This window comes from Crinia signifera, chromosome 9, assembly GCF_055691185.1.
Source record: "Crinia signifera chromosome 9, ASM5569118v1, whole genome shotgun sequence".
Lineage (NCBI taxonomy): Eukaryota > Metazoa > Chordata > Amphibia > Anura > Myobatrachidae > Crinia > Crinia signifera.
The window spans coordinates 18915779-18929794 of NC_139225.1; the positions used below are offsets into that span (position 1 = coordinate 18915779).

At 49.4% G+C, this 14016-nt stretch overlaps 1 protein-coding gene across 1 annotated transcript; it reads left to right on the forward strand.

Annotated features, from left to right (window-relative positions):
* Positions 1-7670: 7670 nt before the first annotated feature.
* On the forward strand, positions 7671-13105 carry LOC146037259 (transforming protein RhoA-like). Its single transcript, XM_083161286.1, has 5 exons — positions 7671-7821; positions 9122-9279; positions 9362-9482; positions 10314-10444; positions 11978-13105. The coding sequence occupies exons 2-5, from the start codon at positions 9124-9126 to the stop codon at positions 12149-12151; spliced, it is 582 nt and encodes a 193-aa protein (XP_083017412.1). The 5' UTR covers positions 7671-7821; positions 9122-9123; the 3' UTR covers positions 12152-13105.
* The last annotated feature ends 911 nt before the right edge of the window (positions 13106-14016 follow it).

The following is a 14016-nucleotide window of genomic DNA, read 5'->3' on the forward strand; positions in this document are numbered from 1 at the left end:
ATGGATGTGGTATAATCTACAACGTCTGTAAACATGTATTCGGTCAACCAGTTCAAAAGATCCACATGACCGTAGTCTACACACATTTGTATCCTATATATTCCATGTTATGTGACCACCATCTGCACACACATGTATCCTTGCTGGCTCACTTCACTCCAATGCTTGCCTGGGACTGTAGCGATGACAGGGCGTGCAGTGTCCTCCAACCTCCTTCAGTTCAGGGGGTAAGGGCTCTCGGGGTGCTGTAACGGATCCTGGATCAGACCTGGGTAACCCATTTACACTGCCCCTTACCCTGTGTTCTACCCATGTCAAAATATGGTCGTTCCCAGAGTTGGATTCCCAGGTATTTGGTCTGGTGTGCGTTTTTTTTCTATTTTTTTTTTTTTTATGTTTTAACCCTTTTCCACTGAGAGAAAAACCAGGGTCGATGTGTGTTCCTTGAAAAACCCAGGTTTTATGCACTTAAAGTAGAATAGGTGTATAAAACAGGCACTGATTTGTAGAGCTACATTTGTAGCTCTATCTCAAATCTGTTGAGGTATTAGGTAATTATTAGTACAATAATCTTAAAGAATCCTGTTTTTAGTGTTGGTGTATAGGATTGGGGTTAAAGGAGAGAACTCGTCTTAGAAAGCTGTTTGGGGCTTAGAAGCTGCTATAGGAGTTTTATACACAAATTTGAAAGGTTCTCTTTACCTTCTGAAAACCTCTATTATTAACTGAGCCCCAGGGACTGGTACAATAATAATTATTATTTATTACCAGTTATTTATATAGCGCGCACATATTCTGCATCGCTGTACAGAGACTATTACCACCAGTTCTTTATATAGCGCACACATAATTCTGTAATGCTGCAGAGAGAATATTTTATCACCAGGTATTTATATAGCGCACACATCTTCGGCAGCGCTGTACAGAGAATATTAACAATTTCTTATATAGCGCACTCATATACCGCGGCGCTGTACAGAGAATATATGAACATTCACATCAGTCCCTGCCCCAGTGGAGCTTACAATTTCTATTCCCTACCACATGTACACAAAGACATTCTAGGGTTAATTTGTTGTGAGCCAATTAGGCTACCAGTATATTTTTGGTTTGTGGGAGGAAACCGGAGTACCCGGAGGAAACCCACACAAGTACGGGGAGAATATACAAACTCCACACAGTTGGGGCCATGGTGGGATTGGGACCTATGACCTCAGTGCTGTGAGGCAGTAATGCTAATCACTACACCAGAGGTTCCCAAACGCGGTCCTCAAGGCACCCCAACGGTCCAGGTATTAAGTATATCCATGCTTGGCCACAGGTGACTTAATTAGTAACTTAGTCAGTCTGATTTAGCCATCTGTGCTGAGCCATGGCGCTGGTTTGATGAAAAGGTATACAAATATTTAATAACGTTAAAAATCATGAATACATAGCACAATATGAGAAAATTAAAATAATAAGCGGGTTAATATAATAAAATTGATAGATCTGGACCGGAGGCTGAATTGGTGGGATAAATACTGGAAATAATCCCAATGGATCGTGAAGTATAACAGTGGATGGAGTAAGTCAAGGAGCCCAATGGGCTGATAATTACCACACAGTGTCTTGGATAGTCCAATCCCAGGTGCAAAATTGCGAGGGTGTCCTCAATTGAATGCGGCAGTGGGGCCACAATGGGCAATGACCCGATGATGACGGGGGCTAAGATGGTATATAGCCACAGTTTCCCACTTCGCTAGAGGTCCCAACTGAAGAAGGTGGGGGGCAGGTGTCCTCAGGGTTGGTGGACTTGATGATGTTGAATAGAAGTAGCCAACCACAATTCCTTCACTCGCTGCACAATGGCTATCCGGCTGGGATGGTAGCCAGCAATTGTGGAATAGATGGAGATGGGAGAGTTCCACTGTGATGGGGGACAGGCTGGGAGAGCTTGGGCAAAAACGTGACAATGATGATCCAAATGGCAAGGGGCAGGGGGAGTGGGGTCCAGTCGATGTCAGCTGGTCCGGTCCAGAGAATACTCCTAACGCGTTTCACTGCTTGAGGGATGCAGCTTTTTCAAAGGGGGTGCTGAGCCATGGATATACCTAAAACCTGGACTGTTGGGGTGCCTTGAGGACCGCGTTCGGGAACCTCTGCACTACACCAGCTGTGCTGCCCTAAACTTTAACAACCGGGAACACTTGTCCAACATGGAAACCTAGAATGAAATAACCATGTAAATGGCAGCAAACCATTTAAAAAAGGATTCACCATGTGTACTAAAATCCTGTTCTCTATTCATTCCCAATTAAGGTAGGAAGGGAGAGGACCACAACCATGAGAACTTTGGCTAGAGCAGGCTTTCCCAACCACGGTCCTCAAGGCACACCAACAGTGCAGGTTTTGTAAATATCCAGGCTTGCGCACAGGTGACTTAATTAGTATCTGAGGGATTCTGATTAAACCATCTGTGCTGAAGTCTGGCTATCACTAAAACCTGCACTGTTGGTGTGCCTTGAGGACCGTGGTTGGGAATGCCTGGGCTAGAGGGAAAAGTATTTGATATAAATACTTGTGAGATTGGATTGACTGATAAAATAGTCTGCTCCCCTTTTTCCTCTTCCCATTGAGTGACTCTCCTATTTTTCCAGCAGCAGCTACATGGTGTACGGTCATTAAGTTGACCACTGGAGGTTGACATGGCTTAGGTCGACAGGGTTGGAAGATCGAAAAGCATTAGGTCGACATTTATTCTGTCAGCCAATGGTGGTACACTGGGAACATTGGGGTACCCTTCTGGTCTCAAGCTGGGCACCAAGGAATTACTTTCTTGTGTGCAGGGGAGAGACACCTCCTCCCCATCCCCGGCCAGCCTCCAGGTTTTTCCTGCTGCTTCATGAGCTGATGCTCCTCCTGTGTCTGTCGCCGGGTCCGTTATCCACGTCCAGCAACTCCCCTCAGGCACTGGGGGAGGCCGCTTGCAGCACAGGATGGGTAAGTAGACACGTTTGTGGGTGTTCCATTACAGCTGTTCGACCAAGCGGCGTGGGGGGCATCGCTGCTTGATCCTGGCAGTGGGGCTCAGCTCATGCTGACCCGCCACCTGGGACGGTCACTTGTTTGTAGCAGGTCCCATGGAGGCTCCAGAGGTGGAGGTCAGCGGTACCTGTATCCCCGCCCCCACAACCCTGCAGACTGATCCCTTTATGGGCTTCCCGCCGCAGGGTTGGTGTGCTGTAGTCGAGAACCTCTTGTTTCAGGGTCGTTGGACACCTCAGGAGCCACGTTTTTCTATAAAAGTGTTGGAACTCCGAGCAGTCTATCGGACTCCGTCAGGAGGGATCCTCCATCCAGTGCTGGCCGGTAAAAATCCAGTATGACAACGCCACGGCAGTGGCTTACATCAACCACCAGGGGGGCACTCACAGCAGAGCGGCCATGCTTGAGGTTACTAACGTTCTTCTTTGGGTGGAGAAGTACCTGCCGGCTCTCAGCTGTTTACATACCAGGTCTGTTGAATTGGGAAGCCGACGTCCTCAGCCAGCAGCTGTTCTGCCCACATGTCTGGACTAGCGTTTCGTGCAGAAAGTTATTCAGCGGACGGTGATGTTTTTGCCACCTTGTACGATGTTCGGGCCTTGCGTGCCTATGTGGACCGCACCAAACCTTTCCGTAAAAGGACTCTTTGTCTTTTACAACAAACATAAGAGAGGTTGGCCGGCTTCAAAGCAATTAATTGGCCACTGGATTAAGACCGCTATCCATCAGGCTTATCTGCTATCTGAGAAGCCGGTTCCCGCATCTATCAAGGCTCACTCTACTAGATCCATTGAATCTTCATGGGCTTTTCGTCGGAGGGACTTGGCAGAGCAGATCTGTCGGGCAGCTACGTGGTCCTCTGCAAATACCTACATTAAATATTACCATTTTGACACCTTTGCCTCTGCGGCTTATGGGTGTCGCATTCTCAGTGCAGCTCGGGAGCATTCCCGCCCGTAATGGGACTACTTTAGGACGTCCCACCATTTGCTGACAGAATAAAACAGGATTTTTGTCTTCCCTGTAAAATCCGTTTTTCTGAAGCCATGGTGGTACAGGGGGCGCCCGCCCTACGTTTAGAGAGTTGAGATGGTTCTTCTGCCATAGGTGATGCTTGATAGATGCGGGAACCGGCTTCTCAGATAGCAGATAAGCCTGATGGATAGCGGTCTTAATCCAGTGGCCAATCAATTGCTTTGAAGCCGGCCAACCTCTCTTATGTTTGTTGTAAAAGACAGCCTTGTCAGATTCTGTGTGTCTGGGTTCTTGCTTCTCCTTTCCTCTCTTGGCTTATTAAGTAAATAACTGGAGGCTGGGCATAAGGAGGAGAAGTTAACTCCTTGGTGCCTGGTCTGAAACCAGAAGGATACCCCAATGTTCCCAGTGTACCACCATGGCTTCAGCATCATGTCCTAAGCATAGCGAGCGAAGTGGTTCACTTTCAACTGTGTGCATGTCGACTGTGTTGACATTCGTGTAAAAAAAAGTGAAAAAAAACCATGTTGACCTTGCGACCTGTCAACCGAAAGTCATGTTGACTCTTTTACCTGTACATTCTATATGTCGGTATTTTCCTTGTCTGTATTGTGACCGTTGGGATTTCATACCGCATCCCTGTAGATGTATGGCCACCTTAAGACAGAAATCCTGTTTTTTCAGCTGACCTGTGCGGACGGGTGGTATATCATGCTCTACCATCCATTATATCGCGGAGGGAGAAGATAATAGTGTTCCGAGTGCAGCGTAGCACTCTGACCGAAGCATGGCGAGTGCAGCGGTACAGTTTCACAGTGACTATGTTGACATTCGGGGCAAAAAAATGTGTAAAACACGTCAACCTTTTGACTTTCGACTTTACCATTGTTGGCCTAATCCTTGTGTTGACCTTCGAACCCTGTCGACCTTAGCCGTGTTGGCCTAATATGTCGACCTTTCAACCCAACTACGTTAAGCATCTTCTATAAAGTGACAACCTATTGGCCACCCTTGTCTTACCACTTCCAGATGAAGAGGTCTACTCCATCTGCTAGCATGATCCATAGTAAAACACACTGATCTCCAGCAGGGATGATGATGATGATGATGATGATGATGATGATGATGATGATTTCTTCACACACCAAAAATAAGTGCAGGTGCTTGTTCCAAACACTTCTATTCTGAATACCTGCAGTTTCATTAAGTACAATTCAGTTTCTTTGCATAATTTTGGCCAAAAGTAGTGGCCAACCCACCATGTCCCAGTAACCTCGTGAGTTCGGTCCTTAACATGCCTAAGGTTTTTTAAAAAAATAAATAAAATGGACATGGTTAAAGCTGATCTTCAAAGACGAGCCACCAAGAAGAACTCTGAGAAACCTGTGAAACCGAGATCACCTCCACTGACCAAACGCGCTGCCTCTGTGTCATCATTGACTCCTCCCTCTTTCACCCCCCACATTCGTGCTCTCTCACAGTCTTGCCGCTTTCACCTCCGCAACATCTTGCTCATTAGACCATTCCTCTCCACTGACGCGACCAAAATTCTCATTCACTCTCTTGTCATCTCCCGCCTTGACTACTGCAACATCCTTCTCTCTGGGCTACCTCTCACCCCTCTCCAATCCATTCTTAACACTGCTGATTCCCTTACCTCCTTCAAGCGCTCCCTCAAAACCCACTTCCGACTAGCCTATCCCTCCTCCTCCTAACCTCTTTTGCTTCTCCTATCCTGCCTACTAGGGATGCCAATCCCGGGGCATTTTTTCAATCCCGGGATTGAAAAATGCTCAATCCCGGGATTCCCGGGATCCCGGGATTGGCATCCCTAGTGCGGACAGACGCCTGAAATATGGCTATTTAATGGGAAATGCATCCATTATACCACCTACACGCATAGCGCTATTATTAGCTGCCTAAAACGCCCTGGCCGCCCACTATTTACTTACATTTTGCAGAGTGGGCGGCCGGGCTGGTGCAGGGTGCTGCCGGGAGCAGGGTTGGGAGAGCTGTTGGGTTGGAGGCGGGGTGCTGGCCAGGAGCCGGGGCGGATGGGCGGGCTGTGCCCTGCGCAGCGTGACCTCGTCACGCTGTGCAGTGCTACGTTTCCGGGTATGGGAGAAGCCGGGCAGTGTCTGAGCGAGTGCTCAGACGCTGCCCGGATTTAGACGGCGCATGCGCCGTCTAATCCCGAAATCCCGGGATTGGAAACTCCAATCCCGGGATTGAAATCCCGTCGTTTTGGGGGCCAAATCCCGGGATCCCGCCGATCCCGATCCCGGGATTGGCCACCCTACTGCCTACCCTACCCCTCCATCCGTTCCTACTTATCCTATTGTTTTTCGTTCGTCCACCCACCTCCTTTTAGTCTGTTAACTCTTATGAGTAGAGTCCTCCTTCCTCACGTACTCACCCTACCTCTTTACCCCTCCTCTACTTCATCTTCAGTCTCCTTGACAACTTCAGAACTGATGCTGATTTTAGTTCTACCAGCTATACCCCTATTTATGCTGTATTTTATCAACACACCCTGCACGTTACCTTTGTAATTTATTTTTTTTGTTTGCTATGTACGGCGCTGTGGACACCTTGTGGCGCCTTATAAATAAACGTACTACTACTACCCCTTTCAGATTGCACTTAACTACCAGGTTCATGTCGGTTTGTTGCTGGTTCGACCCGGTGCAATCTGAAAGGGCTTACCGGGTTCAACAAACCAGCATTACGAACTGGTAAAAAAAAAGCAGGGCTTCACCGGTTCATTCATTGCCGGGTTGCCATGCAGTGTAAGGGTTAATCGGGTCGAGCGACCGTGGAGCAGCGTTTGATCCAAGTGCTGCCTCCTCTCCCTCCCCTGATGATGCTCTGCCCCTCCCCCAAATGACATCAGCGAACCGGCAATATTGACCTGTCCCTGAAGGGGCCAAAAAGAGCAGAATGCAGGCTCGCAACATGACTGAACCGTTTCAAAGTCCTGGTGCGTGCGACCCTACATTTTGCGATGTGAAAGCACTTATTATAGAGCTTCAGTTGCCGTAGCATGCCTAGCTACCGGAGTACCCTCAATTTCGATATGGTGGCAGTGTTCCTCTTTTCGATCAAAGTTGGTAGTCCCCCCTGCCACCCACTTAGTGGGTGTTGACCATTAACATGTAGACCTTATGTATGTTAGTTAAACAGTTGACTGTGTCGACTGTTTGGTATCAACATATTGACTGACAAGCCTTTATGCCATAACCAAGTCATGATACCGGAGCCAGAAAGCGGCGACCCATGGTGGCAACCACAAGCCTCGGCGTGGACATGGTGGGACCCAATCCACCAGTGGGTGACAGCTTAGCATCCATGTTACACAATAAGACTGTGTCCTATTGGCTACTACAGGTCAGTGTTAGTAAATGAGCCCCCAATGTCGAGCAGGATTCTAAAGAGTGAGGGGAACCACAGCCGTGTCCACCCCACCTGAGCTCTGACTTCATCCCAGGTTAGGGTTGCTCCACCACTGATCACACATAGACAGGTTTCATATTCCCCATATATGGATATGCTTCCGGCTTGTCATGTGACCGGCGCGGCCGCTCGATGTCATCACCAAGCTGCTGCGGTGATTGGCTAAGCTTTCAGGCCTGTGATTGGCTCTTTTGAAGCGTCAATCACATCCGCTTCCTGTCACTTGTACGCTCCCCGGGGGCTGCCGGCTATTGGCTGGCTGGGCTGCCAGTCTTGGGCGGCGCTCGCTGCCATTGGCGTAGAAGGCGGGGTAGCTGACACGTCACGGCTGGTCGGACGGGTGGAAGCAGCGGGACAGAGCTGACGGTAGGTGCCCTTTCCTCGAGCGTAGAGCTCGGGCCGCGTGTCATTCTCTGTATAGGGGGAGTGTAGGAGTGGCTGAGCGTGCCCGTCAGGCGAGAGGCTGTGTGATTAAACGGGAGCGCGCGATTAGGGTGTTTCCCGCCCGAGGGTCGTATGACGTAAAATCGGAGTTTGTGACTTCATGGGAGCACGGTGCGTGGCAGTCTCCGGGTGTGAGAGGACCCGTATAGAGAAGTTTGTGTGTGTTGGTTACACTGTGATGACGTCACGGGGTAGGCCTGACGTCATGGTCTGTGTGGGTGTGGCTATAGAGCCGGGGTCAGACGGGGGCAAATGAACACAAAATTGGGTCGGAGTAGTTTCCGGGCCCGATTTTATCACCGTGACGTCATTTGTGGGTTACGGGAAATGTTAAGGGAGGTGTGGCCTCATCAGTGTGATGTCATGCGTGAGATACAGGAGATGCCAAGGGAGGTGTGGCCTCATCAATGTGATGTCATGCAGGAGATGCCAAGGGAGGTGTGGCCTCATCAATGTGATGTCATGAGTGAGAAACAGGAGATGCCAAGGGAGGTGAGGCCTCATCAATGTGATGTCATGCGTGAGATACAGGAGAGGCCAAGGGAGGTGTGGCCTCATTACTGTGATGTCAATAGCCTACAGGTGACATTATAAGGAGGTGTGAACTCGTCACTATGTCATTGGTGACATACTGGAGACACAGAAAGGTGTGTAACCTCATCACTGATGTCATTAGTGGGTTATGGAGTCACAAAGGGGAGGTGTGACCTCATTGTGATGCCTTTACGATAGGAATATACTGTACTGTATATAATGGGTGAGCACAATTTTCCTCTTTGGAACTTCTTTCAAGCTGATATATAATGATAATAATAAATGTGGATGTGTTTGTTAATAAAAATAAGTAACGTCCATTATCATGGTTCCGGGGCCCCCATGCGTTGGTATGCCATGCTTTCAGTAGAGCCATAGTTCTGGGGCCCCCACTTATGTTCGTTGTCCTCCATATTTGCCCTGCTACCTTTCATGATTTTAGCACCTGTCAGCACATATTTAATAGCAATCAGAATAAGGCTAAACAAAGGACATTCACAATTTCCTCTAGCCTCGCCCTCATTGTGTCACAGGCACTGTGTATCATTGCGGCAAAGACAGGACGCTGTGTTACACGCAGGCACGTTTTGCATGTTGAGTACAAGTGACGTCAGTTTTGATGGTGATCTGGTAAAAGAGTTTTCTCCCAACAACTGCCGCGTGTGACGACTCCTGTCTCTATTCCCAGGAATGGCTGCAATACGTAAAAAGCTAGTGATTGTTGGGGATGGAGCATGCGGGAAGACCTGCCTTCTCATCGTATTCAGCAAAGACCAGTTCCCGGAGGTCTACGTGCCCACCGTGTTTGAGAATTATGTGGCTGACATTGAGGTTGACACCAAACAGGTAAGGCATGAGGCCAGCGTTCCGTGGACTGAGCGCAGCATAAGCTCTGTTACAGCTGATCCTAACTCCGGCGTTTTTGCAGGTTGAGCTGGCTCTGTGGGATACAGCTGGCCAGGAAGATTACGATCGCCTCCGACCACTGTCATATCCCGATACTGATGTCATCCTCATGTGTTTCTCCATCGACAGTCCCGATAGTTTGGGTGAGTCTATGGGAATTTTATCTATATTGGTGTAAGAGGCATGAGTTAGGAAACAGCTTCAGACCTGCAATCGGCTAAATCTGAGTACAATATTCCCGTCTCATGTTGTGCACTTTAGCGACTTCCCAGGGAGACATTGGGGGTTATTCAGACCTGATTTCTGTTGTTTTTGAAAGCTGATCGATTTATTGAATGACAACAAGTGTCTGGGCCGCAGCGCATATGCGTGACAGAAATCAGCAAAATATTATTTTTTTTCGCAACCCAGCCGCAGTTTGACTGACTGGAAGTCGCCGATTGTGGGGAGTATCAGGAAAAATGCGAGTTTGACGTCCGCTCCATCCTCGATCAGCCGGTCTCTTGTAGATTTGCTGAATGGTGATCGATTCGCAAGCCATTTACAGACTTGCATGGGGCAGGATTTCACTATGGCGGGGCGTCAGTTATCTGACCACAGGCCTCTGCAGTGATCAGGTCTGAATAACTGGCTCTCCAGCTGTTGTGAAACTACAAGTCCCAGCATGCTTTGCCACAGTTTTGATTATTGGGGTATGCTAAAACTGTGGCAAGGCATGCTGGGATGTGTAATTTCACAACAAATGGAGAACCACTGATTGGTCAGGCCTGCCATGTTGGTGGTGCAAGAAACCCCCTAGGTGTGTAAATTATATATATATATATATATATATATATATATATATATATATATATATATATATATATATATATATATATATATATATATATATATATATATATATATATTTTTTTTTTATACTAAATTTTCCTCCTGCTCACTTGTGGGTAACTAATGATGTATCTTGTCTTCAGAAAACATCCCTGAGAAGTGGACTCCGGAGGTAAAACATTTCTGTCCCAATGTGCCCATAATACTGGTGGGAAACAAGAAGGATCTGAGGAATGACGAGCACACCCGCCGGGAGCTGGCCAAAATGAAGCAGGTGCGTAGCACAGAATATGCATATATGTATGTGTAGTGATGTTAGGTGGGTTTCTGTAAGGACTGGATTGGTCAGGGTCGTTAGTAAGGCCGAGGTCATGGAACTGGTCATCAGGCAGGCAAACTGGATGATTATTCCCTGCTCATATGGACAGGAATAGTTGAGACTTAAGGAAGGGTTGGAGCTTGGGCACCAGGAAGGGAAGGTAGTGGCCCGGGGCCTGGAAATTTAAAGGGGAAGGGGTTTGGAAAGGAGACATTAGTCTAAAAAAAGTGGTAGGGCCTGGACATTAGGAGAGGCAGGTGGTAGTTGGGAACTGGATGTTAGGGCTGAGGAGCCTGGACATTAGGAGAGGCAGGTAATAGTTGGGACCTGGATGTTAGGGCTGAGGAGCCTGGACATTAGGAGAGGCAGGTAATAGTTGGGACCTGGATGTTAGGGCTGAGGAGCCTGGACATTAGGAGAGGCAGGTAATAGTTGGGACCTGGATGTTAGGGGGAGGAGCCTGGACATTAGGAGAGGCAGGTAATAGTTGGGACCTGGATGTTAGGGGAGAGGAGGCAGGTGGTAGTTGGGACCTGGATGTTAGGGGGAGGAGCCTGGACATTAGGAGAGGCAGGTAATAGTTGGGACCTGGATGTTAGGGGAGAGGAGGCAGGTGGTAGTTGGGACCTGGATGTTAGGGGAGAGGAGCCTGGACATTAGGAGAGGCAGGTAATAGTTGGGACCTGGATGTTAGGGGAGAGGAGGCAGGTGGTAGTTGGGACCTGGATGTTAGGGGGAGGAGCCTGGACATTAGGAGAGGCAGGTAATAGTTGGGACTTGGATGTTAGGGGAGAGGAGGCAGGTGGTAGTTGGGACCTGGATGTTAGGGGAGAGGAGCCTGGACATTAGGAGAGGCAGGTGGTAGTTGGGACCTGGATGTTAGGGGAGAGGAGCCTGGACATTAGGCAGGTGCAGGTGGTAGTTTGGACCTGGATGTTAGGGGGGAGGATCCTGGTCTTTAGGAGAGGTAGTTGGGACCTGGATATTGGGGTGGAGGAGTCTGGTCATTAACAGGTATGACCGTATTGGTCAGGTGCCTGGGCATTTGTATGGGAAGACAGCAGTTGGGCATTAGTAGGGGTGAATAGTCTGGTCAGGGCCTGGACATTTAAGAGGAACTCAAGGCCCTGACATTAGAAGCCTGGGACATGGTAATTAGAAGGGAATGCCCCGGGGCCCAGACATGATGTTAGGGTTGGGACCTGGACATTAGAACGGGGAAGGTTGCGGTCACTTTGTACACATTCAGTTAGGCGGGATGGGCCTGGCCATTAGCAGGTGTGAATAGAACAGAATGGGAGTGGCCAGACCTTGGGACAGCCGGGGGCCTGGACATTAGTAAAGGGAAGGTGGCAGTCTGGGGCATGTCCAATTGGTAAGAGAAAGGGAGTGATCAGGAGGGGGGGGGGGGGATAATAATAATACTACTACTACTACATCATAAGGAGAGTTCTGGTTTTATGCGCCTGACGTTGCTTTTCCACGTAGGAGCCGGTGAAGCCAGAAGAAGGCCGTGATATGGCTAATAGGATCAGTGCTTTTGGCTACCTGGAGTGCTCCGCTAAAACTAAGGACGGTGTGCGGGAAGTGTTTGAGATGGCGACAAGAGCTGCTCTCCAGGCCAAGCGCGGTCGCAAGAAGAACACATGTGATTTGCTCTAAGGCGCATCCGAATTGCGAATGGAAACGGCCTCCCCCACCGCCCCCCCTTTCCTCACGCACTCCGCCTGCTCCCCTCTCTGCCCAACGCGGCTCCAGCTCTGTTCTACACCTCGGGCTGAGAAGGGGGTCCCGTGATGAAGCCGCGCACCTCTCCTTCTATGTTAGCCACACTGCCTTACTGGAAGGGACCTCACAAGGAGGGAGGCGGTCCCCTCCACCCGGGATAAGGTCCTCGCCATGTCCTGCGGGCCCTGTTGCTGGGGACGTGCGCAGTGCCATGTTTGTCAGGACACTTTCAAGAAAGGGTTTGGGCTCCAGTGCCATGTTTTCTAGGACTTGAAGGAGTTGGGCAGGCAGTGCCATCTTCATGGGGCGGCCGGCGGTGCCATGTTCTGCTTGTCCTCTCCAGGAATCAGCGCTGGTTCTGGGTTGCAGAGCAGCAGAATTTATTTTTTATTTTTATTCTGCTTCACAAAAACTGATCTTCCCTTTCTATACATATATATATGTGTCTCGGATGTTTTGTACATGAGCAAGCTGGGCTAAATCTCCTACAGCGCAGAGATGGGCAGCCTGTGGCACTCCAGCATATACCCTGCTGGGAGTCCTGGTTCCTCTCACCTGGCGGGCCGCAGGCAGCTCCTGTCTGTCCTAGAGGGGAACACTCCTCCGCGCAGGCCTCGAGCCTCTGATGTCGGGGTGCGATGTAGCCCCAGGAACAGGAAGCGGATTGCAGAAGAGTGCCGATGCGCTCTAAATGTCTCTGTGCCATATCATATCGCCCCCATCCTGTTCCTCTGTCTCTACAAGGTTTGGGCCCAGCAGTCTCTCTTTCTGTGTGTTTTTAAAGCTGTCTAATTTTATTCCTCTTTTCATGTTGATGATATTGTCTGAATATACACTCTCTCAGCAAGCGGAATTTCACAATAAAACTGTGTAGTCATGTTTTAGAAACCTGCGTCCTGATTTTATAGACCAGGACTGTGTATCGGGGTCTGTCGGTGGCCCCTCGGGTTATCCATTGCACATATACATCCTGTAGTAATTATACAAGTGTATATGGTAAATCCAGATCCTCTACTGAGAGGAGTAAGGATATAATGATGGGTGGGTATTATAATGCTCTGTGTGTGGCGCGGATGACAGGTAGTGTAGTGCTCTGGTGCAGATGGCAGGTAGTGTAGTGCTCTGGTGCAGATGGCAGGTAGTGGAGCACTCTAGGAGCAAGTGGCAGGTAATGGAGTGCACTGAATGTGGCCAAGATGGCGGGTAGTGAACCTCTGCTTGCGGTGCAGATGGTGGTTAGTGGATTGCTTTGGGAGCGCGCGCAGATGGGTAGTGTAGTGCTCTGGTGCAGAGGGCAGGTAGTGGAGCACTCTAGGAGCAGGTGGCAGGTAATGGAGTGCACTGAATGTGGCCAAGATGGCGGGTAGTGAACCTCTGCTTGCGGTGCAGACGGTGGTTAGTGGATTGCTTTGGGAGCGCGCGCAGATGGGTAGTGTAGTGCTCTGGTGCAGAGGGCAGGTAATGGAGTGCACTGAATGTGGCCAAGATGGCAGGTAGTGTAGTGCTCTGGTGCAGATGGCAGGTAGTGGAGCACTCTAGGAGCAAGTGGCAGGTAATGGAGTGCACTGAATCTGGCCAAGATGGCGGGTAGTGAACCTCTGCTTGCGGTGCAGATGGTGGTTAGTGGATTGCTTTGGGAGCGCGCGCAGATGGGTAGTGTAGTGCTCTGGTGCAGAGGGCAGGTAGGGGAGCACTCTAGGAGCAGGTGGCAGGTAATGGAGTGCACTGAATGTGGCCAAGATGGCAGGTAGCGTAGTGCTCTGGTGCAGATGGCAGGTAGTGGAGCACTCTAGGAGCAG

Coding starts and splice junctions, on each gene's coding strand:
- LOC146037259 (XM_083161286.1), top strand. CDS start 9,124: ATGGCTGCAATACGTAAAAAGCTAGTGATTGTTGGGGATGGAGCATGC. Junction 9,483..10,313: donor CGACAGTCCCGATAGTTTGG/GTGAGTCTATGG, acceptor TCTTGTCTTCAG/AAAACATCCCTGAGAAGTGG. Junction 10,445..11,977: donor AGCTGGCCAAAATGAAGCAG/GTGCGTAGCACA, acceptor TTTTCCACGTAG/GAGCCGGTGAAGCCAGAAGA.